The sequence below is a fragment of the Pteropus alecto genome, unplaced genomic scaffold (assembly GCF_000325575.1).
Source record: "Pteropus alecto unplaced genomic scaffold, ASM32557v1 scaffold160, whole genome shotgun sequence".
Taxonomy (NCBI): domain Eukaryota; kingdom Metazoa; phylum Chordata; class Mammalia; order Chiroptera; family Pteropodidae; genus Pteropus; species Pteropus alecto.
The window spans coordinates 2,210,431-2,234,636 of NW_006429864.1; the positions used below are offsets into that span (position 1 = coordinate 2,210,431).

Below are 24,206 nucleotides of genomic sequence, written 5' to 3' on the forward strand. Positions count from 1 at the left end.
CCTCCCCCCCCAACTCTTCACCCCCCTGAGGTGAGCAGAGAGTGAGGAGGCCACCCTCACTGAAGGGGAGAAGGGTCAGCCCAAGTCAGTGCAGTGCAGGGCTGGACCTGGGCAGTGACCCTGTTCCTGGGATATTGTGGTCCCCCTTTCTGGATTCCAGACACCTCCAGTTCACTGTAGGTGCTCAGAATCCCATAGGCAGGACAGAATTTTCCTCTATTTGCTTTGAGTCTGGAGCACCAAGGATTCCCTATTTTTCTGATGAATGGACACCTTCCATTGTCCCTGTCCAGGTCTCTGAAGTCTCGGCTCCCCAGATGCTCCACTGCTCCTGTCCAGGCTTTACCGGGGCAGTGAAAAAATGTCCTAGACATGTTTTTTGAGCCCAACGTTTGTTGTACCTACTTCTGCGATTGTCACGTGGCGAGGAAAATACTCCAGGCTGACACTTTGAAAAGTTTCTAAGAAGGTAACAACTCCATTGTGCCAAGTTTAAATGTGTTTTCTCCTTCTCCAAAGTTCAGAATGACCGAAGAAGCATGCCGGACACGGAGTCAGAAACGAGCACTTGAACAGGACCCAGCGGAAGATGATGTGGAAAGCAAGAAAATAAAAATGGAGAGAGGATTGTTGGCTTCAGATTTAAACACTGATGGAGACATGAGAGTGATCCCCGAGCCAGGAGGAGGTCCAGCCCAAGGGTTGCTGAGGGGGGCAGAGGTGACAGCCATTGGCAGAGGTGAAGGGCAGGCAGGCGATGGGCCTGTGGACATGCGCACCTCACACAGGTGAGTGGGAAGGGCTGGGCACTGGGACAGGCCCAAGTGTAAGGAGGTGGGCTCCAGGCTGCCCCTTCTCTACCCTGGCCTGCAGGAAGCAGCTTTTGGTGGGTTATCATGTAGGTGGCTGTGGGCCCAGCCTTAGCGTCATTGTGCCCTCCTGGCTGAGGGACCTCCCTTCTGGGACCGGCATGTGGTGTAGGTCTCATAGGAGGGAGAGCGGAAGCCTCTGTCAGCAGGTCTTTACTAAACTTATACCTCCTATCTGTCGCTTGGTGCTTGTAGGAAAACTTGAGTTTTTCATCTCGTCATGCCTTCTTGCTTTTCAGTTCTGTGGCTTAGGAAGCCAGAGATGCTGTGCTCTGCCTGTGTCACTTGGCTGGGGGCACAGTTAGGAGTCCAGCCCAGAGTACCTCTCATATGTGTCACCATTCCTCATGGGCAGCGCATTTCAGAGTAGGGGCCACTCCGCTCGCGTCTTCTGTGGCGTGCTCTGATTACTTCAAGAGTAGCTTTCCTGACCTTCAGCTTTTGTGAGGCTCTTAAGAAAAAAGCTTGAAAGAAATGACTCAATGTACCACCCTATTTTTTTCACTTAGAAATCTTCTTTTCTCCTTATAAAGAGAAATTCAGGTCTAGCTTCTGCTCTTGATGTCACCCCTCCTCTCAGAGTTCTGGTGAGAGCCGTTTTCTCCAGAATGTTCACACCCAGATGTCCTATAAGCCAGACATCCCATCATAGGCATGCAGGTGTGGCCATCGCCTCCCAGCTAGCCCCACAGCCTCCCTGTGGTCCATCCCTCGTCTCCCTCTCTGCCTCCCTTGCAGACTCCCCTCCGTATCTATTTGTCCAGGTTGGGGTAGTCGGCAGGAGGTGCAAAGCTGGGGAAACCTGGGGGCTTGTTTCCTTTTTGTGAGTGTTTATTGACCACCACCCCCAGAGGGGCCCCAGCCAGCAGTCTTTGTGTTAAATCCATTTTGGGACCCAGACTGTTGGCATCCTAAGGACTTTAGCAATTGCCTGGCCTGGTGTTTCTCAGTATTAGAAATTCTTACCTCCTTGTCTATGGCCATGCCACCCTGAATGAGCTGGATCCCGTCTGACCTAGGAAGCTAAGCAGGGTTGGGCCTGATTAGAACTTAGATGGGAGACCACCTAGGAAGACCAGGAGCTGTAGGCATAAAAAGACAAAAAATAAAGGATTGTAAGCTGACAAGGTCTTTGCAATCTGTGAGATCAACCAAGGGTTGCCAAAAAAAAAAAAAAAAAAAAAAAAAAAATCCTTACCTCCTCAAGATACACGGGAATATCTAACTCCCTCCTGTTGTGAAAGCATCTTAGTCTAGGGATGGATGAGTAGTGTGTGCTTTGTGTTTCTGCTACCCAGAAAGGCCTCTTTTGTCTGGTTCTGCTTTCCGCAGCCTCTGTTCTAAAGCCAGAGTCCTCTTTTAAAGTTCTAGAAATAAAATTGTAAGTCCACGTTTCCTTTCCCTCTCTCTGACTTGGTCCTCAACACCGTCTCAGATGGATGAGGATAAGGAGGAGCTTGTGTTTGTGGAGATCTGCTGGGTCCCTTGCATTCCTGGGCTCCTGGTGTACATTTTTTCTTGTAATCACCATGCTCCCCTACAGGACAGGCTAGTGAATTGTGAGGGAGAGGTTAAGTACTGAAGGATCTCAGAGCTGGAACTCAAACTGATATCGTTCTATTACCAAAGCCTGGGCTGCGTTTGGCCTCTGGGCCTCTTGGTCCCAGATTTTCCTCACTGTGACCATTGGCTTCCAACCCAAGGGCATAGCACTTAGATGTAACGTTTCCTGAAGTTGATGAGGTTTTATGACACGTAAAGGACACAAGGGAGCCAGGGGATAGCGATTATCCTAGGCACACAGGGCAGGGGTCTTCCTGAACGACCAGACACACGCTTGGGCATTGTAAAGCAGTGTGAGAGTACGGAAAGAGTCTGCTTTGGAGGCCAGCATGCAGAGTCAGATCAAATCACATTTCCTGATTGATCTTAGGCAGATGATCTTTGCCTGTGCTGCTTCATATGTAAAATGGGTGATAATCTTCTCCCTTGCAGGTTGATGGGTGACAGATTTGTACCTAGAATCAGCCCTGGTGCATGATGTGTCGTGAGGGAAAGAAGTGTTGGTGACAAGTGCCCTGTAGTCTTAAGCTTCACTCAAAATAAAATGTCACATGTCTCCCTGAGTTCCCACACAGAATGAAGAAGTACACTCGTGAGTTTTGACAGAATCATAGGATCAAGTCCAGCCCAGAGCCATTCTAAAACTGTTACTTGTTCTAGAGCAAGTGACCACAATTTTTCTGTTGGAAGCGGGCAGTGTTTGGATCCTTGTTTAGAGTGTTTGGCTTGAGACGACATCTCTCTCTCTCTCTCTCTCTCTCTCTCTCTCTCTCACACACTCGCTCTCACTCTCTCTCACTCTCTCTCACTCTCACTCTCTCACTCTCACTCTCACTCTCACTCTCTCTCACTCTCTCACTCTCTCACTGTCACTCGACCCTTGAACAATATGGAGGTTAGGGGTGCCAATCCCATGTGCAGCCAAAAATCTGCAAATAACTTTAGATACCTCAAAAACTTAATTGTCCCTTGGTATACATGGAGGGTTGCTTCCAGGACCCCTTGGAGAAACCAAAATGTGAGGATATTCAAGTCCACTCTATAAAATGGCATAGATCAATGTATGTAGTCAGCCTTCCACAACTGTGGATTGAAAATAGGACATTTATTTTTTAGAATCTGCATATAAGTGGGCCCACATGGTTCAAATTCATGTTGTTCAAGGGTCACCTGTGTATGCGTGTGTGTGTGTGTGTGTGTGTGTGTGTGTGTATACACATATAACAGTGGTTGATATGGTTGCTCCATTCTTTTCCCAGGTTTATGTGAAACCCTTATAGGGCAGATGGAAAGGCATAGCTCTATCTAGCCACAGCTTAGGTTGGCAGAAGCTCTTTGATTTCAGGTTTGCTGAGCCTTGAAAGACTAACATGCCAATTATAGATCATTAGGCCAAGAGAATATCCTTTTTGTTCTTTAATTGAGGTATAGCATACATAATGAAAAGTATACTTTTCAGAAACTGAATTTATCTTGTAGCTCAATCAAGAAACAATGTTATTAGTACCCCTCCTGCCCACTTGTTACTACCCTCCAAGGATAACCACTTTCTCGATTTGAACAGCCCACATTAGTTTTTCCTGTTTTTGCACGTTAAGTAAATGGAATTATGTAGTCTGTACCCTTTGATTTCATTCAATGTATTGTTTGTGGGTTTTACCCATGTTGTTGATTGTAGCAGTAGTAATAGTAATTCGTTTTCACTGCTATGTAGCATTCTTTTTCTAGAATTTATATTCGGCTCTTTTTCAAAACTGCCTCTTTTTCTTTCATGCTGGCTTACTCTTGTGACCCAATTTGAGTGTATTGAAGACTAGAGGGAGTTTCTGGTGGCTTCTAGCAAAGAGAATTTCCTTTTTCTTTAAGGAAGTGGCTGGTGAATTGAAATCACCAAGATAGTTTTTTGGATTTTTTTTACACTATATTGGAGTGATTTGGAGCATGCAGAAGCAGCTGAAGGGGTAGAATCAGTTCTCTCCCTCTCCACAGTCTCCTTCCCCATTTCTCTTTGGTATTTTTTCTGACTTAGTCTTCCAATGTATGTGTGTTTTAGTTTAAAATAAATCAAGACTGGAGGGCATCTTCTAGCAGTGATTGAAGGAGGAGAGAATGTCATATCCTTTCCCCAGAGAAATAACTATGAAGCAGGACAGAACTGACACAAAAAATGAACTATTTCAGCAACCTGGAAGTTCATTAGAGGCATACAACAATCCGAGAAGTGTTTGTGCTTAAGAAACTGCTGAACTTCAGGGAAGAACAATGAGAATCTGTGGCTTTGGCTTGGGACTCTTCCCATGCTCTCTCCCTAGCTCTATTGGTAGGGAGGTTCTGCCTGGCTGGTGCAGGCTGTGAGGGTGTAAGGGTGAGAAGGTGCTCACTCAGTTTAGGGTAATGAGCAGCAGCCCTGCCCATGGCCTTATTGGTTGAAATAACAGTCTTGGAGTGAGACTGTGGCAAGTGGAGAGAGACCGTGGCTCTCTTAGCCCACGATCGTAGTTATAATTGGGGCAAGACGAAAACTATTTGAAGAAATAATGGCCAAAAATGTATTTGAGGAGAATCTCATCCAAGAAGCTCAACAAACCTCAAGTAGCATAAATACAGAGAGCTCTATACCTAGGCACATCATTGTCAAACTGTTGCAAATGAAAGAAAAAGAAAATCTTGAAAGTAGAAAGAGAAAAATGACTCCTCGCATACAAGGGATATTAATACAATAACAGCAGACTTCTCACCTGAGACAATGGAAACCAAAAGGGAATTGAATCACATTCAAAGTATATACTTAAGAAAACTGTCAACCCATAATTCTATATGCAGCAAAACTGTCCATCAGAAGTGAAGATGAAAAAGACATTTTCAGATAAAAACTGAGAGAATCTGTTGCTGGCAGACCTGCCAGTTCTTCAGGCCAAAAGGAAATGACATTTTGGTAACTTAGGTTGCAGGGAGAAATAAAGAACACTGGTAACGGTAAATATGTAGGCTAATGTAAAAAAGATTTCTCTTGCCCCTTTCTTCTTAAAAGACATAACATTGCATAAAGCATTAACTGTAACACTGGACAGAATTGACAAAAACAACTGTTTCAGTTCTCTGGAAATTGACCAAAAAATATATATAACATACACACACACACATATATATATATATGTACGTACGTACATGAGAAATATGTGGGACAGAAATTATACAAAACAGGAGGAATGAAATGGAGCTGTATCAGAGTAAAGTTTCTACATTTTACCAGGATCAAGTTAGTATTAATCTGAAGTAGATTGTGATAGGTTAATAAGATGTTGATTGTAATCCCTAGAGCAATTATTAAATAAATAACTTTAAAATACAGTTAAAAAACCATCAGATCAATGGAAGAATTTAATGGCACACTAAAAAGTATTTAACACAAAAGAAGGCAGTCAATGAGGAACAGGAATAAAAAAGAAGGAAGACCTATAGAAAACAAGTAGCAAAATGACAAATGTAAATCCAGCTACATTCATCATTGCATTAAATATGAATGGTCTGAACACTCTAATCAAGAAGCAGAAATTAGACTAGATCAAAAAGCAAGATTCAGCTTAATTATATGTTGTCTATAAGAGTTACCCCTTACATCCTTAGGTAAAGGGTGGGAAAGAGATACCATAAGTAATCATAAGAAAAAGCTAGAATGACTATATTATATCAGATAGACTTTAAGACAAACAATATTACTAGAGCCAAAGAGGGATATTTTATTACAATATATCAGGAAGACATAATAGTCATAAATGTATATCCACTTCACAACAGAACCCCAAAATACTTGAGGCATAGCTGATAGGATTGATAGTAGAAATAGACAATTCATCAGTTACAATTAAAGATTCAGTACTCCACCATCAATAATTGGTAGAGCAACTAAACAAAATCAGCAAGGTTCTAGAAGATCTGAAGTACATTGTCGACCCATTTGATTAAGGGGCCATCTATAGAACACGCCACCTGGGAACTACAGAATACACTGTCTGATGAGCACATGGAACATTCTCCAAAATAAACCATGTGCTAGGCCATAAAACAATTGTCTCAAGATAACTGTAATGAAAAAATAACAAGTGTTGGTGAGGATTTGGAGAAATGAGCCCTGATGTATGGTGGGAATGTAAAACAGTATAAACAGTTTGGCAATTTGTTACAAATTTAGACATGAACTTACTACATCAGCAGTCTATCCAAGGAATGTACCCAAGAGAAATGAAAACATGTCCACACAAAGGCAGGTTCATGGGCGTCCATAGCAGCATGATTCTTAATAGCTAAAAAGTGGAAGCAATTCACATATCCCTGTGCTATGTCCTTATGATAATGAAAAGAACCAACTGTTGATACAGTGCTACAACAGTAGATGAATTGCAGGCTCCTCATGCCAAGGAAGAAACACCCGACCCAGAGATCTGCTATGTGTTGTAGAATTTAATCTACAGGGAGTAACCAAAAAAGCAAATGGTGTAGAGATGGAGAGAAATCAGTGGCTGCCAGGGGTAGGGGAGGGGTGGGTGGTAGCAGTGATTAACTGCTCATGGGCGCTTTCGGGGTGATGGAAGTGTTCTAAAATTGGATTGTGGTGATGGTTGCACAACTCTAAATTTACTAAAAATCATTGAATTGTACTCTTTTAATGGATGAATTTTGTGGTATACAAATTATACCTTAATACGGATGTTTTTTTAAAAATGTGGTTAAAATAGTTTGGTTTCTGTTCTAACATCCATAAGTGTGCTCACAGGAAAAAAAAAATCTACAAAGGTGGAAGTTGTGAGCCTGTTGGTCTTCCGAGGCCAACCCAAAGGTCATGGGGCACATGCTCTCCTCCCCCACCCCACCCCAAGTTGGAACCATTAATTAGATGAGGCTAGAGTGGGTAGTGAACACTGTTGGGTTCTCTGTTTTGTTGCTGTGGGAAGTAGTTTCTATTCCTTCACTTTTCTATGGAAGAGAGTCTCTGTCACAAATTGCTGATATTCAGAAATAATCTGGGCCACACACAGGTGAGAACAGCCCTGCCCCCCGCAGCCCCCACCACTCCCCCCGCCCTTGTCTTGGGTGGAGGAGCATTTAATTCAGTAGAACGTGAGCTGCTTCTCCAGTGGTTCTACACTTGAAAGGTAAGGGCTGGGTCTTTTGTAACCCATGGTCTGTGTGGGGTGTTAGCTCCATGAACAGTCACCTCTATGTTTCACTGAAAACATATCTGAATATGCCTTGGATTGTCAGCAGGCTAGGACCAGGCTTGCTCTGTAACAGGCACTGTGCTGGTCCTTGGGGACAGAATTGATAGGATGCTAAATGATCACACTACTCTCTGGCATACCTTATTATGAAGGAATGTGCAGAGGTCTTGGGGAGACTGTTGAGGGGTATGGCTCAAGTGGGGTGGAAGACACTGGATGTCAGAGCAGACCATCTCTACTTCCTCATTTTACCTGGGAGGAAACACAGGCAGGGCAGAGACAGACTAGGAGCCCCATTTTCTCTTCTTAACAGTCTGCCATGTGGGCCTCGGGTGTGGCACAGGTATCCTGGTGACTGCCTGTCCTTGACTTCCATTGGGGTGTATCTTCCTCTCTCCCCTGCCCATATTGCATAGTGCATATCATTAGCTGTGGGATGGAGTTTCACTTGGGAACAAGGGCTTGCTTCGTGCACGGTGTGAGTGGGAGGGGCTCCTGTCTTCACCGAGGGGCCCTTGGCTTACTGGAAGCTGGCAGTAGCATCTTGAGCCATTAGAGATGTATTGGCTTTAGTGTTTCTGGCTTTCCACCTCTCTGGGCAAGCACTTGGAAGCACTGACAGACTGTATCATGTACCAAAAGTGCTGTTTATTGGGCCAGCAAAACAGGACACCTTTGTTGAAGTTAGTGTCCTTAATGACAGAATCACTGCCTCGTTTTTCTTTTGAGATTTGGTATTTACTGAGGGGGTAGTGGGAGGTGACACATCTGTATAGATGTCACCTTTCCTGTGCCCAGGGATCTCATCGGCTGATTACATGGAATTAAGACAGGGCTTGGCTGCCTGCAGTGGTGTCTGTGGGCACATCATCCGCGCTCACATTATCACCCAAGTCCTCTTTCAAAGCAAAAATGAACCAAAATAACATGATAGTGCAGCCACGTGGGGGTGTGTGGAAATGGGGCCTACAGGAAAAAGTTTACATCACCAGAGTTTTCCAAGATGAATCCATGTAGCTAGAGTTCTTGTTATTTGGGCAACACTCTTTACAACGGCCTGGGAGAGAAAAGATAAAACACAAACACCAGGGCTACCTGCTCTAGCAGGAAGTAATGCCAGTGCATACCGTGTGAGCCTCTCCTGGTTTGGTTTGCACACAGGCATCCATCTGAGTAGTCCAAAACCTTAGCTGGATACAGAACTTTGTTATCACCTGAGAAAGTTCCCTCAAGCCCTTCATATTTCCTGCCCTCCCTGACTGGGTACACTCTCCCACTCTAGACTAATCCTGCCTCTTCTCAAACTTCCTTGGAATGGAGTCATGCAGTTTGAGCTTAGTGTGGTCTGGCTTCTCTTACTCTCTGTGCTTTGAGATTCATCCCTGTTATGTATATCAGCATTTTGCTGAGGGACTCCTTCGTGGATATTCACAATTATCCACTTGCCTATCCACAGACACCCAGCTGGGTAAGCTTGACTGCTGTGATCATTCCTGAAGAAGTCTTTATAGGACATTGGTCCTCATTTTTCTTGGTAACACCAACGGGTTGAATTTCAGGGTAACAGGGTAGGTGTGTGTTTAGTTGTTTCAAAGAAACTACTAGGCTTCTTCCCCAAAGTGTCCAGGCCATTTTACTCTTGCAGATGTCGAGGCTGGCTACTTCATTCTCACTTGATATTGTCTTTACCATTTTAGGTAGTGGGTCTCCAGAGAGGTCTGGGTCCAGGTCCTGGCCTGCTTGTATGACCATCATCCTTTTCCCCTTGGTAACAGAAGGGTGATCGTTGCTGCGCTGGCTGCTTGCCTGCCTGGTGATGGGTGGGGGTCTTCGCCTGCCATGTGCAGACCTGCGGCCCCACTCCCCCATTCTCAGGACCATGCCCCACTGCAGCTGTGCCTGCTTGCCAGCCAGCTGTCTGCTGGAATGTGTATCCTTGAATGAGCTGGGTGAATGTGACACAGCTGTGGGCATTATGGTTCAGAAAAGAGCCCCGATTCTCACAGCCCGGTAGGTATGGGTGTGGCCCTCACCCTGGCTCTCCTCCAGTCTTCCTCACAGGGATTAATCCCCCTGTCTTGTGTGAGAGCTTTGGAAGTCCTGCAGCCAGAAGCTGTTCTTCTTTGTGACCATTACTTCCCTGAGTGGGGGCTCTGGCACTCTGTGAGAGGCCCCTCAGAGCCCAGCCCCTCTCCAGCACCTGTTGTGGGCTGGCCACTGCCTTTCACTTCTAATTCTCTGTCTGCTGCTGGGCAACTTCCAGGAGAGCCCGGGCAGTCTCAAGGAGCGGCTCCATTAGCTCCAACTAGAAATCTTAGCCTGCTTGGGTTTTTAGCGTGTTCAGCGTGTGGGAACCAAGAGGTACGTTCCTTTGGAAATCAGTTCCTGGTTCTGTGCATCCTTGCCTACCTCAACTGCCACCTCCAGACTTCCATGGCCTCTCTGTCTCTTCCTCATTCTGTGCCTCTCTCCTTCCCTGTGGGCTCCTTATCCCAGTTCTCTCTCTATCCACCTGTGTTTATTCTGGACCATATCTTATTCCAGGTTTAATTGAAATTTGAGAGGCTTACCTGTACTTCTAAAAGTCATTAGATTATTTTAGGGTATCAGGGTGATAGACTCTGGGTGCCCTGTTTGTCACTCCAAAAGTGACCCCCAGTTCACATGAGCCTGCCTGGTGACAGATAAGGAGCTCCACCATGTCACCACCTCCCTGTTAGGCCTTAATGGTGTCGTCCTCTGGCCATGGAAAGGATAATTTCTCACCGGGCAGTGCAAGCCTTCTGGGGATGTCCTGTGTGGCGGCCTCTGTGCATGGTCATCAAGGTAAGCATCATAAGTGCTCATCCTTCAGCTGTAAGGAACTCTTCACACGTATGAGTTAAGCAGGTTTGAAGATCATTTGAAATTATTTGGTATAATGATGCAGTGCAATTTCTGATACCTTCTCACAAAGCACATGTTCCTGTTAGTGCTTTGCTTGTCAGGTGTTGACAGGCTCACCATGTAACTGGGGCCCTGGCTGCTGTTTCAGGTCATTTTATGCTAGGGAGGGCCTCTGACCAGCCCTCTACTTTGCTGGCTGAGAGCAGTTGTACCAGAACCACAACCAACCCAGGAGGTGGGAGTGGTGAGTGTACTGGCTGGAGCACTGGGGCTGAGGGATCTCACCCTGTCTCAGAGCCGCCTAACTTGATGAAGGAGCAGAATGAAGGGGCCTGTGCGTAGAACTGGTAGAAGCAGGAGTGAATGCCTGTGAACCCCCAAGGACGTGTATAATCTCAGGTGGGATTAGCAGGGGTCACGTCAGGAGAGGAACATTTTCTTAGTTATCACAATGTGTCCTGGAAGAAAAGGCCTGTTTGCAAGAGATTTCTGAGATTTTTCTCTCAAGACGAGCATGTGAATCATAGTTGTGAGCCTGAGAGCGGGCAGCAGGTGGTGGGAAAAGAACAAGGGTAGCTGGCAGCCTGATTCCATTCACCCTTGTGTTGCCTGAACAGTTCACCCCACCCTTGGAGCCCACCATCTTTTCTGAAGGCTGGTCTTTCTTGAGCCTGCATTATTCAAGGATCAGCTGTACTAACACATTTCATTTTTAGTATCGCAGAATCAGATTAGTTAATATCTGATCTATTGGGAAGCTGTTGAGCTCACAGTGGCAAATACAAATTTTCCAAAATTCTTCATGTTGCTTATTGGAAGGTAAGACTTTATCATTGTTGACAAATACTGTTGGTTGTTTTCCTTGAAGCAATAGGTTTTGTTTTGAGCACTTTGGAGAGAATGGCTGCCAGACACCCAAGTCTGAATAACCACAGTGTGTCTGTCAGTCTTTTCTTCAGGTAGCAGGAGTACTTTATCTTGTCACAGAATATTAAAAAGACACATACTCAAGGGCTAAAGTTTAATACAATCAATAGCTTGTCCTTCTTCATCAGGGCATTGCCCAAAGTGTGACAACACTGAGTTCTGGTACAGTTTGGCACTGCTGTCCCAACTTGGCGAAAAAGGCGGATGTTGTCTTAGTGTTGCAGTGACCTGGCAGAGCCCCTGGAAGGATCCCGAGGACCTTTAAGAATTTATTTTTTTTAAAGGGGAACCGCTGCCTTACAGCGGCCAGCCCAGTGTAATGCAGAGGAGCTCAGGTGGGCCCGGCCCTGCTGTCTAGTGTGAGCAGAGGCCAGGATGCCTGGCAGAGCTCTGTGCTCACATCTCAGGTGGCACAGTGGATTATGTCCTACTGAGGTCAGACAGTGGAAGAAAGAGAAGCCCTCACCTTGGGCCTTGTCCTCAGAGATCTTTGGTTGCAGGGCAGGCGGCCGGAGGAGTTAATTCACAGCAGAAAAAGTGAGGGGGCTGCCCAGAATGTGCACATTGTGTTCTGTGAGGATCTTCAACTAGATGCATTTTTTGTACCTTTTAAATTTGATAAGGTCCCCTCAAGGTCAGCAACATCCATTCTGCAGATGAAGAAACCGAGGCTCAGTGAGATTTGGTGATGGGGCCAGGTTCCCAGAGCTGCAAAGATGCACCTGGTCCCCCTGGTCCTCCTGGCTGACTTGAGTGGAGTCTTGTGGCTGCTGGACTCAGAGCAGCTGGAGCAGATCTGGGGGTGGGGGGACATCTGAGCCTGAAGGGATTTGCCAGAGGAAAGTGGAGAAGGATCCAGCCGTTTGAAACAGATATTTAAAGGCGGACAGGAAACTTCTAGGCAAAGTGTGCACTTTCCATTTATCACAAACGTGTGTGGTCATCACAAGCTGGAAAGCAATGTTTGTTTCTTGTGTGTGGTTTACACCTGCACACAGGGGACTCTTTCTGTGAGTTCATGAGGAAGCTCACATCCCAGGAGGTGCGTTTGGGTTCATCTGATACATAGAGTCCTTTCTTGCTAGAGAGTACTCTTCGGTTCTCATTGTGTCCTCTTTGGTGGAAGATTGGCTCGGCATTTAACAGGGGACCCAGAGGAAGGAGGAGACACTAGCATTGGTGCTGTGGCTGGCGCAGTTGGTGTTCAACATTTTTTTCACTCTCCCAGAGCCCTTTCACTTTTGGAACCTGGATTCTTGAGTTCCAAAACCCCACCCAGTTTCATGGGGCAAGCAGTGGTCCGTGTGTTGTGAGGGTTGTTTCTCAGTCAGGTCCGAGGACCCTATCCGTGTCCTCACACTGTCATTTCTTTATCAATTTGGGGACTCAACATGCAGGTGCTGCTGGCCGTCCACAGTCCTTTAAGTATGAATAAAAACACTTTCCCTTTTAACCTAGTACAAAAATGGTGTTTGGTAACCCAAGGTAGAGGCGTGAGATTTAAGGGTCACATGAGATCCATCCTCTCCCACCCTGTACCCTCTGCAGGCCACAGGCACCCAGTTAGTCCAACCAGAAGGGTGCCTAGGTCACAGGGCAGTACAGAGTTCACATGGCAGCCTTCAGTGTCCCAGAGTTGGGCAGCCCTGTCAAGGCCACAGGAGCCTAGGTCTGGTATGGACCCAGGTTATCGACAGGCCATGGGTATGTGACCTCAAGAGGTCACTCCCTTCAGTCTTTTATTCACCCGTTGCATGGGGGTGACAGTCAAGCATTTGAGAGGATTACATAGAAAGGTGCGTCCTGGTGGCTGGCACAGGGATGGCTATTGTAAAGGCTTAGTAAATGTCCTGGGTGATTTTTCAAACCTGACATAGGTCAGCCTTTCAGTTTTATGACTAGTTATTGTTAACAAGTGCCCCTTCCCGAATTTCTGAGCAGAGCTGAATTGGATTAAACCTTACTGGTGGTGTTGGGTACAAGCTGGACAGATTGGCTGCTGGCGGGGTCAAGCTGCAGTGACTTCCTTGGGCAGGAGCTGGTCCTGTAGGCTGCCCTTTTGTCATTTGGTGTTGGGGTCTTTCTGTGGGGCTGCTCCAAGCTGCTGTCCCAGGAGGTCCTCTCTTCTGCCCACCTTCACCTTGCCTCTACAGCTCTTGGTGACTTCACACTGCTGAAACTTGCCCCTGTCACTGCTTCCAGTCACAGTGAGGTCCTCTGGGCTTCCCTTTACAGGCTGTGTGACTTTTTCACGGGCTTCTGTGTACCTAGAAGGAGCTCCAGCAAGACAGATTGGATGTCTCCTGACCTTGTTGATGGCATACTGCTCCTCTGCTCCTGCCAGGCACCCTGGGACTGCCTGCCTCTGTACTGGGAGCCTTGAAGGGGACATGGGCTCACAGGCCTAAGCCTGGCCACATGTGCTCCCTCCTTTTCTCCTGAGGTGTTCAGCTGTAGCTGGGGCAGGGTGCACTGTAATGGAGTCCCAGAGTGATAGTTGGATCTGAAATCTCCAGAAAGAGTGATGGCTGGGTTTCAAAAATCCCATCGAAGCCGCTCACCTCCGTGGTCTCTGTGGCTGAGAAGCAAAATGTATTCTGACCTCCCGGCCCCCACAAAGCAGGCTCTGGGCTTTTCTCTTGACATCCCAGCCAACAGGGTGTCAAGTTACAGGGTTAGGAGAAGTGGCAGTGGATGCCAAGAAGGGAGTAGAGCAAAGAGGTGGGAAGTGGATGGGCTGCAGGGTTCCAGGGTCTGGGGAGGGGACCAGACACTCTCCAAAGGCAGGCAAGTCTTGGGCTTTAGGGCGCAGTCTGTCTGTGCAGCAGAGTTCCCTTTCTTATCACATGGCATATCTCTGAGCAAATGGCCTCTGGGAAGAGGAGGGTGTCTAAGTCCCACATGGGGTCTCAATGAACAGCTGCTACGCCCACGTGGCCGTGAAAGGTCCCAGAAATGTGTGTGCCAAGACACCCAGTTCCCAGGAGCCTGCCAGTGAGATAGTGCCAGTGGTAGGACTACCAGGGAACTATTTCTGAAAATGTTTCTGGAATTGGTGCAGGGGTTGGGGGGTTCCTCATTGGATTAAGCATGTGGAAATGCTTTCTGGCTTTCACTCAGATGCCATTCCAGGTGGTATCTGAAGCCATGGTGGCTCCCAGGCCTGAGGATGACCCCTCCTTTCCTCTGGGACCCCTTCCTCATCCTTTTTCTTCATTGGGCCACTCTGGTCTCTAGCTAGGTCTTTCTGGGCCTGCACGTCCATCCTATCCCAAGTCTATATTTGCCACAAGCAGGCGTGCCCCCTCCCTTGTGGAGGAGAACTGCACTGGTTGTCGGGGGGCGGGGGTGTCTTTGAGGGTCAGCAGGGGTGGTTACTAGAAGAAACTTTTTTCCCCCACCTTGTCTTTCAATCCCAAGGTAGTATCTAGGGTAGGTGGCCTCTGTTGAGGACAATCTGAGGGAGGACAAGGAGTTACCGTGGTGTGGGCTAGCTCCCTGGGGGCAGAGCTGAGCCATCTGCCCCATTATCTTAGTGATTTAAAGTACTGATGTATTGGTGTGGGGTTGTCTGTCAGGTCTGCTGGTTGGCTAGTCCCAGCTGGGTGCTGCTTCTTGGGTTCTTGTCCTTGCAATCCCGAGTCAACTGGGCCGGATGTCTCGTGTGGCTTTATCACTCATGTGGGATGATTGGGCCCATCTCCATGTCTGTTTCTGTGACCCTCAGAGACCCTTTCTTCACACAGCTAGCTTTGGGTCCTATACTGGGATGGTCTTGGCGCACTCAGACTTCCAAGAGTGCACACTCCAGGGGCCCAAGTAGAAACTGCAAGTTTCCTGTGACCTCGTCTTGAAAGCTCACAGTATTGCTTCTTCCACGTTCCCATAGTTCAGAGAGCAAGCCACAAAACCAGCCCAGATCATGAGGACAGGACTGGACAGGGTGTGAGCATAGGTGAGGGTCAGCTGAAATAAGCTGCTTCCACAGGGCTCTCAAAACTGGGCAGAGGGCCTCTTCACAGTGGAGTGCTGGTCATCTGTATGGGGTTTCGTCACTCATGAGTATTAGGGCTCCTTCTACTTCTTAAAAAAAAAAAAAAAAATTATTAGAAGGGAAAGTACACTTCCAGACGTGGAAGCAGGCCTGAGCAAAAGAAGCGTGGCTCATAAGGTCTAGAGCTCCCTCTTAACATCTACCAAAGTCCTGGACTTACAGGCTAGGGGTTGGATTTCCAGGGCCTGTTGTTTGAAAAGACACATAATGACAGAATTCAGATGTCCTTTTAAGTGAATTTGCACATTATTTAGCTACATAGCATCTATGCGCCTGTGGACATAGCCACCCACATATGCAAGGTTACCAATCAGTCTGTGGGCATCTCTGGGTTCCTTGTGAACTCACAGACCCCATCCTGGAATGAGGTACCAGGGAAGAAGAGGGAGTGGGTGCATGGCACATAGCCCACAGAGCAGACACAATTCCTGCCCTCCTAGGTTTGAGAATATTCAGATATTACCTTAGCGGCTGGCCGATTGCCTGCTGTATGCCATACCACATTCTTGATGACCATCCTCCTTATTGCTTCAGGAAGGATTAGGGCCCTGACTACCGCAGCAGCCTCCTAGGGTGTCTGAACCCTGAGGGGCAGCTGGGCAAGAACTATTCCATCCTTGTCAGAGAGCCACAGAGAGGGACGTGTTGTGCCCTAAGCTCACTTATAAGAGATGAAACCAAGACCCAGGCAGCTCTGTGGGGGTGTAACAACACCCCACCCCAAGTATGCAGACTTGGTACGGTTGTCCTTTGTGAGCACAGCCATGGGCTCTGGGAGGAGACCCTGTGTCCTCCCCCACACCCAGCCAGCATGGCACTAGATGGAGATTCCTGTCCCTCTGGCTCTGGGGAGCCTCACCCTCTCTTCTGGGGCCATGGTGTCACATTAGGGCTGGACCCCTCTCTCTTGACTTTTTTTTTACTGGGTCACCCTGGGAGCATCCTGGCTCTCACAGGAAGCTGCAGTGCCCCAGGCCTTGTGGAGACAGGCTCTGAGTGGGGCCATGGGGCCTGGCTGCTGTTCCTTTGACAGCCTCCAGTCCCAGATTGGAGTGGGGGAAACTGCCTGTAAGATGGACAATGACAGTGTGGGCAAACTGGCTCGGGGTTGCCATGCTGGCACTGTGGGAAGGTGGAGGCACTTTTCCTTGAATGAGTTTGTTGGAGTGAGGGTGAGGAAGCTCGTTGCTAGCAGGGTGTTCTGCTCAGGCCTTTGCTGCCCTTAAGTGGGACCCCCAGAGTTCTGCCCTGAGCTTCCTAGCCACAAGATGGACATTAGGGGGTAGGGCTAGGAATGCTTCCTCAGGCATGCATACAGTGTGGGTGTTCCCCGTGAATGCACTGTGGGAGTGCTGACCACGCTCCAGGGGGCAGGGTGTGGGAGCGATGAGCCTACCAGGGACAGACAGTTTGAAGTGCATCTTGAGGTGTGAGTTGTGGCTCAGTTGGGGGATTTGGGGATGTGGTGGAGGGAATGGTGGTGAAGGCAGGAGGAGCCTACAAGTGGAGGAGCCCAGGCTACAGAGACTAGAGAGGCTAGTGGGAGATGTGAATGGGCTCCAGTGGGAAGAACGCACTGAGGCCATGGTGGAGATTTGCAGAAGGAACAGGCAAGGCTGGTGCTGATCTAGCAAACCTCCCACCCCACCTTTAACCGCACCTAGCAGCCCACCTGCCTCTGCACCCAGCCGCTGGGCTGGAGAGATATGGAGAGAAGAGGGAGCGGGTTCTGGCATGGAATGGTTGCTGCTGACCCCAAGGAGGAATTTGTTGTCCTGAAGCTTCGTTGGGCCCACAGTCGTCCCCAACTTCTCTACTATGTGCAGTAATCTTGGGGATCTTGTTAAAATGCAGGCTTTGATCTAGCAAGTCTAGAGCAGTGGGATGCTACATTTCTACAAGCTCTGGAGAAGCTGCCCTGGCTGCTCTGGAGTCAAGGTATATGACTGTCCTGTCCACCAGGATGGGAACTGCCTTTTATCCAGGGATTTATCCCTACTGCCTGGCACCACACCTGCTTCATAGGTGGGCAATTAGCAAATAAGAGTAAGAGAATGAGTGAGTGAGTGAATGAACAAATAAACAAATGAACGAGTGTGAATGAAGCACACCTTCCCTGATATCAGGCAGGCCCATTCAGAGAATGACAAAGGTCAGAGCCACCGAGGACACTTTCTGCATTCCCTTGATGAGACTGCTTCCTCTAGCACAGACTGGGCTGGGGTGGGAGTGGGTGGGACACTAAATATTAACCTCACACTGACCGCTGACTGGTGAGCAGCTGAAATCCCATCGTTAGTTAGGTTTATAATCCCGGCCTTCCCTCCAGAAAATTTGATGGAAGTTCCTGGCAGGTAGCATAACTTTTGTGTTTGGCCAGCCTAAGGCGGGGAGGTGGTGAGACCATTTTTGCTGATAACCGTCTGGCTTGCTTCCAGGTATTTCATAGGATCACATAAAATCTTTCGATCATTCTGTTATATATAGGGGGTTTCAAAATGGGCAGGATAGGCTTATTGGAGTTACACTGAAATAATGTAGCTTCCAAATAAACTTGGTGCCCAGGTGGCTGCTGTGTACTTGAAATAGTGTACTTTGCCTCACCACTATTCCCCTGGTTTGTTGGAATAGGTTTCCTCTGCTTTTGTTCTCCTGGCCTAAATAGTTTTATATTTTAAAACAAATTTGTAAATAAGAATGCCCACGTTAATTTTAAGCCGGTATCAAAAGTGGGTGTTCCTTTTCCTGACTTAAAAGAACTCTCTGGGAAGGAACTGACTTGAAGCACCTTTGCTTTAAAAATGGAGCTTAGGAAAGTTTTTCATGTTGGCAGTTAGAGGGGCTGGTGACCCCTCTGTGTTTGGAAGAGGTGGCCTTGTGCCTATAACATACCACAGTCCCTGTGGGCGGGTACCACAGAGGAAGTGCTTGCAGCCCGGCAGCCCCAGGGTGAACTGGAAGCCTCCATTTTCTGACAGCACCTGAACCCTACCTCACTTCTCAAAATGAAGGCTGCTTGTCACAAACCGGTTAGAACTGGCTGTTGCCATGGTTTTCACGTTGGAAGGCACAGTTAAAGGGTCATGTGACCAAGGAGGGAAATGCCTTTGTCACATGACTTTTTGGTGGCCTGATTAGCATACAGGAAGTTCACTCCCTGCTGGCTGCTGGGATGCTGAGTGATCATTGATGGAAGATGACATCATCTCTTGGACGAGTTATTGATTAGTCTCATCCAAGATGGGACCTGGGAGTGCTGTGGTCAGAGTGGCCATCTCAGGGAGCTTCAGCCTCCAAATGGCCTCGGTCCCTCACCGTGTCCTCTTCCCTCAGGCAAATTTCAGTTTTATTATACATCTCACCTTCAGAAGTGCATGCCCTTAGTGAGATGATAAAAAGTGATTAATCGCTGTAGGTCACTGTAATCTCAGCGCACACTTGCTCAGGAAATGCCTGCTGTCTAAACCTTCATGTGGTTCTGCTTGGGCTCTTTGCTTCCTCTATGTGCAGCCACCTGGAGCCTACCTAGGCCAGGCCAAGACTAGCACCAAAGTTCCTATGCTGGGGCCTTGCATCTTCTTGATGTCTGTGTGCACATCCAGAGAACCTGGGATTGGAGCCCCTAAGTCACTTTGAGAGTTGGTCTTGGGTGGAATGGACAGCTAGCAGGGAGACAGAGACTAGAAAAAGCAGTGGTTCCTCAATTGCATCGGTCTTTGATTTATGAGGCCTGAGTGAGATGTCTTGAATAACTTTATAAACAGCAGGCAGTTTCTGGACTTGAGAATGCAGTCTGATAACCCCAATGAGGGGTTGTATAACTTGAAATAGGTGTTTTTTTGTCCACTCCCCTGGTTTCTTGTGAGAGGCCAGCTGGCAGTTAGTTGTGCTGGTTAAATCAGATCAGGACTAGGAATGTTGAGGTGCAGCCACCAGGCAGCTGTGGGAATCAAGGTTAGGATTGGCTAGTGTTGGGATGGGAGTCTGGGGTCCAGGGGTAGTCAGAGAATCCTCAGGGTCTGGTCCTCTGTGAAGGCGCGCCTCCCTCCAGGAATAGAAAAGGTGGTTCAGTGGGCTATTCAAACACCAGTTCTCCATCTGTACTCTGCCCCTGCTTAGCTGGGATGTAAGTAAGGGCTTGAAAGAGTGGGACAACTTTGAGCTTCCAGTTAACTTCATCAAGTTTGTTCTCTGGGCCACAGTGCCACCTAGTGGATGTGTTTGATCCTTGGTTGGTTTTGCAGCCGTTGAAAGGAAGAATCCGATTTTCCTTCAGCACAAGTGCTGAGGCCAAATCTTAAGGGAAAGTTTACATTGTGCTATCAGCAAACAGAACTGCTTGGTTGGGAGTGAAGTGCTGTCTCTGGGACCCATTGGTCCTGTGTGTGGGGTCAGTGATGCTGTAGCAGAGGCTCAAGTGTGTATATGTCTTAGGGCAGGGGTCCCCAGCCCCTGGGCTACAGACTGGTACCAATCCATGGCCTGTTAGGAACTGGGCTGCAGTTCCTAATGTAAGGAGGTAAGCAGTGGGCCAGCAAATGAAACTTCATCTGTATTTGCAGCCGCTCCCCAGCACTAGCATCACCACCTCAGCTCCACCTCAGATCATCAGGCATTAGATTCTCATAGAAGCACCAGTCCCTTGGTGGTCACTGTCTTAGTGGATTTAGGCTGGGCAGGGGTGGCTTTGGCACCAGATCAGTCCACCTACTGTTAGAGTATGGGGGTTAGGGGTTGCTGGACACCAGTTTATGAGCACGTCATCAAGTAGGTGAAGAGTATCCAGATGTGCGAGAGAAAATGTGCTGCATGTTCTTCTAGTCTGTTTCAAAACATGCAGCTACTCCTTCCATGTTGCCACTGGCAGGATGAAGAGGCCATGTGTGGCCCAGGAAGAATATCCAGCAGGCAGCCTCAGCCAGGATCTAGAGCCAAGTGTTTTTAATCCAACACCTAGCCACATGGTAGAAAAAGGAATGGTGGTGGTTTCCAAAATGTTTTTGTCACCTTCAGGCACAGGAGTGTCCTCATCCCTGGGGGCATGGAGGTGGGCACCAAGAGCTGTCCCAGCTGGGAGGGGTGCCGTGTGGTGAGTGCAGTTAGAGAAGACAGCCTGGGTGGGTGGTAGGGAGGCCATCAGGGAAGACACAAGGAGAAGAGACTGTGGAGGCCCGTGGGGCACTTGTGCTCATCACCTTGCTGTGTCTGTATCTTAATCTGGATAACTGCAGGATGTGAGGCCCTGGGGACAGTATCCAACATAGTTAAGATGCTCTGGTAACAACCTACTATTCGTCCTCCACAGTGACATGAAGTCCGAAAGGAGAGCCCCCTCACCCGATGTGATCGTGCTCTCTGACAACGAGCAGCCTGTGAGCCCGAGGGTGAATGGGCTTCCAAAGGAGACCTTGCAGGAGACCAGCACTGAGGCCCTCATGGTGAGCCTTGTCCCACTGCTGGGGACCACCCCACCCAGTGACATCCCTGAGTGCAGCTATTAACAGTGAGGCCTGTGCTCCCAGCTGCTGGACCTCCTCTTCAACCCTGTTCTCTTTTGCTGACAGAAAAGCAGCCCCGAAGAACGAGAAAGGATGATTAAGCAACTAAAAGAAGAGTTACGATTAGAAGAAGCAAAGCTCGTTTTATTGAAAAAGTTGCGGCAGAGTCAAATACAAAAGGAAACCACCACCCAGAAGGTGTGTGCATGTCTGTTCCCTCCTTGAGGATCAATGAGAGCCATTCAGAGTCAGGTTGGAAAGGTTTCCCCGGGTGCGTGAGGGCTGAGGTCTGAATAGAAACTTGCAGGCTGAAGTTTGAGTTTCTGATTTAGCCAAAAGGATGTCAAAGTGAAAAGATATCGGAGTATTACTCAATCTAGAATGTTCCAGATCTGAATACGTAAAACAACTCCCTATAAAAGCATCAAGCTAATGGAATGCAGATAGGTATCTGAAGCTGCTGGAAACACACTTCTGTCCCAAGCCCGTTTGCAGAAAGGCCTCCTGCCCTGTGGCTGGCTGTGCTGGCCAGCAGAGGCTGCTGTGGGATTGTGTCCTGGGGCTCCTGCTCCTGCTACCTCCCCTGGTCCCCAAAGCTCTTTGCAATGCTGCTTCAAGCACAATTTACCAGGTGGAACAGGTTCATGTTTGTTTTGTTAGGTTTCTGGGAAGCTTCCTGGTCAGTAATGCAGCTGCCTTCCTGTTTACCATAACCACTGTCACTAAACCAGGAAGTGAATATATATCGGGCAGGACGGCTGACAGTATGTAGAATACATGTCCTCTAAGGGAGAGCAACAGAAGGACGCTTACTGATCTGACTTGGGAGTTTGCTTGAGCTCTCTCCCTACCCGTTTGGCAAGTGGACTCTGCCTGACCTCTGTTAATCTCACGGTGAACAGAGCCTACCTGTTACTTGTTTCCTCGTCAGTTGTTGAAGACACAGTGAAGTGACCCAAGTTTGTCACTATCCATTCCATAATGGAATATATGACTTTAAGAATCCCACAGTTGGGATTAACCAACCTGTCCAGGCCCCAGGTCCTTTCTCATCGTCAGTCCAAGCCAGCAGCTGAACCACAGAGTGATGCCAAGAGTCTCCAGGGGGTGAGGAGAAAAGCGCTCCTCTGCCCATTTGAACATGTCTTTTCCTGCTGCAGATAGACGGGGGCCACTTACCAGGCTGGAAGCAGAACCTTTGAGAGCCTGGGACCTTTGGAGGAGGAAGAAAACCAATCCTCTGTCAGGATTACATGGTGGGGTATAGGGCTGGTGGCCTTCTCATCATCTGTGTCCTGCTCTCTTGCAGCCCGCAGGCTCCGCTGGGAGCACCGTGACCACCCCTCCCCCGCTTGTTCGGGGCACCCAGAACATTCCTTCCGGCAAGCCATCACTTCAGGTCAGTTTCCCTCTTCATCGGGCTCCTGAGCCACCCTGAGAAAGGCTACCCATTCTTTCTGATTAAACTGAAGTTTTCCTGCCAGTGGCCCAAAAATAAAAGCATGTTCATGCTCCAGACTAGGCCACTGTTGACATCATAAATCACATGGGAGGCCCCCTCCATGACTGCCCCTGGCAAGACAGGAGAGGGGACTAGGATCCTACCTAGACAGACTGAGCTCCCTTTGTTTTGAGTCTCCCAGGGGCAATTTTGGGGCCTGGCTGGGCCTTGTCTCAGCGGGGCTCAAAGCTTCCTCTCCCCACAGGGTGAGACAGGCAGAGTTCTCACCCTCAGCCACAGGACTGAGGTCTCAACAGGAGCCTTGCTCCCCTCAAACTGTCCCAAGCCCCCAGCTCACACCAGCAGGTGGCGGTGCCAGTAGTGGTTGGCTAGACTCTTACTGTGGTGTGTCCTGTGTCCTGACTGAGCCCAGGTTTATGAGGCTCATGTTGGAGTCTGTGTTCCTTGTTCTGTATTTTTTCTCCTACTCCCTCCTTTTTTTTGTTAAGTATGTGGTTTTACAGAAACAGCAAACCTGTTTGTTAAAAAAAAAAGTCATGTAAGATCTAGGGATTGGTGTCATTGACAGACCTCTTCGACTCGAATGCCTGGCAGTGTCATTCCACCACCCCTGGTTCGAGGCGGGCAGCAGGTGTCCTCAAAGCTGGGGCCACAGGCGAGCTCACAGGTCGTCATGCCCCCACTCGTCAGGGGGGCCCAGGTGAGCAGGGTGCATGCTCAGGACAGGAATACAGCAGGGCAGCCCCAAGTAACCATCTACCTTGTGAGAATGACCTGTCTCAATCCTCAGGCTGGGGGCTGTGGAGCCCAGCCCTTCTCTGCCTCCCTCCATGGTCCATCATTGTCTTGTCCCCACCCCACAGCAAATCCACAACATCAGACAACATTCCAGCACGGGGCCACCACCACTTCTCCTGGCCCCCCGGGCATCTGTGCCCAGTGTGCAAATCCAGGGGCAAAGAATCATCCAGCAGGGCCTTATTCGCGTCGCCAACGTCCCCAACACCAGTCTGCTCGTCAACATCCCGCAGGTAAGTGTCATGCTGTGCCAGCCTGGGGAGTGCACCATACAGCTGTCCCTGAAAGGGCCCATGGTCCTGAGCCACAGTGGGGTGGTTCAGCATAACCTACCTGCTCCCTCAGAGTCAGGTGAGGCCTCAGGAGGCCCCATGGTATTTGGACTTGAGCTCCTTGGGACCTTTCAGGCATGAAGGTTGCAGGCAGGAGTCCTGTGTTCAGATCTGCCTCATGACAGAGGTAGAGAGCTGTTGAGAGGGAAAGGGTTGCAGACATGAGCGGAGCCATGGGGAGGCTGAGGGGTTGTGGGAGGCAGGTTTGGCGGGGACAGATGAAACCAGGTGAGGCGTCTGATGAGCCTGGAGACAGCTAGGGGGCACCAGAGCCCTCCCCACCCTCCCCCTTTCAGGCACAAGCATGTGAGGAGAGCGTGTCTGCTGATGTCCTCATAGTACCAGCACATCTATTCTTAGCCACACATCCCTTCACCTCTGGACAGAGCCTCTGAGATGGGGCGGATCTGTCCTCACCAAGCAGAGCCAAGAAGACAGCAGGACTAGGGGAGGAGGGCAGGCTGGAAGCAAGAGCTTCATTGACAGATAAAATTACTGGGTCTGCAGGGACTTTTGCTGATGGGTGAGTTAGCTTCTCTACTGCCATTGGCCTGGTGCATCCTTGCATAGCTTCCTCCAAGAACCCAACCCTCAGGGC

The 24,206-nt window shown here is 48.7% G+C and overlaps 1 protein-coding gene and 1 pseudogene across 8 annotated transcripts in view; both read left to right on the top strand.

Moving 5' to 3' along the window:
* GATAD2A (GATA zinc finger domain containing 2A) overlaps positions 1–24,206 on the top strand; it is an 87,710-nt gene that overhangs the window by 53,585 nt on the left and 9,919 nt on the right. For 5 of the 8 annotated variants that reach the window (XM_025044173.1, XM_006904347.3, XM_025044175.1 and 2 more), the window contains 6 exons: positions 520–788; positions 20,824–20,956; positions 21,083–21,214; positions 22,326–22,415; positions 23,047–23,178; positions 23,342–23,509. In XM_025044173.1, coding sequence (XP_024899941.1) covers positions 520–788; positions 20,824–20,956; positions 21,083–21,214; positions 22,326–22,415; positions 23,047–23,178; positions 23,342–23,509 — 924 coding nt within the window. The remainder of the gene's footprint in view (positions 1–519; positions 789–20,823; positions 20,957–21,082; positions 21,215–22,325; positions 22,416–23,046; positions 23,179–23,341; positions 23,510–24,206) is intronic. The other 3 variants (XM_025044174.1, XM_006904348.3, XM_025044176.1) reach the window with 2 other exon arrangements.
* On the top strand, positions 1,842–1,960 carry LOC112477204 (annotated as a pseudogene).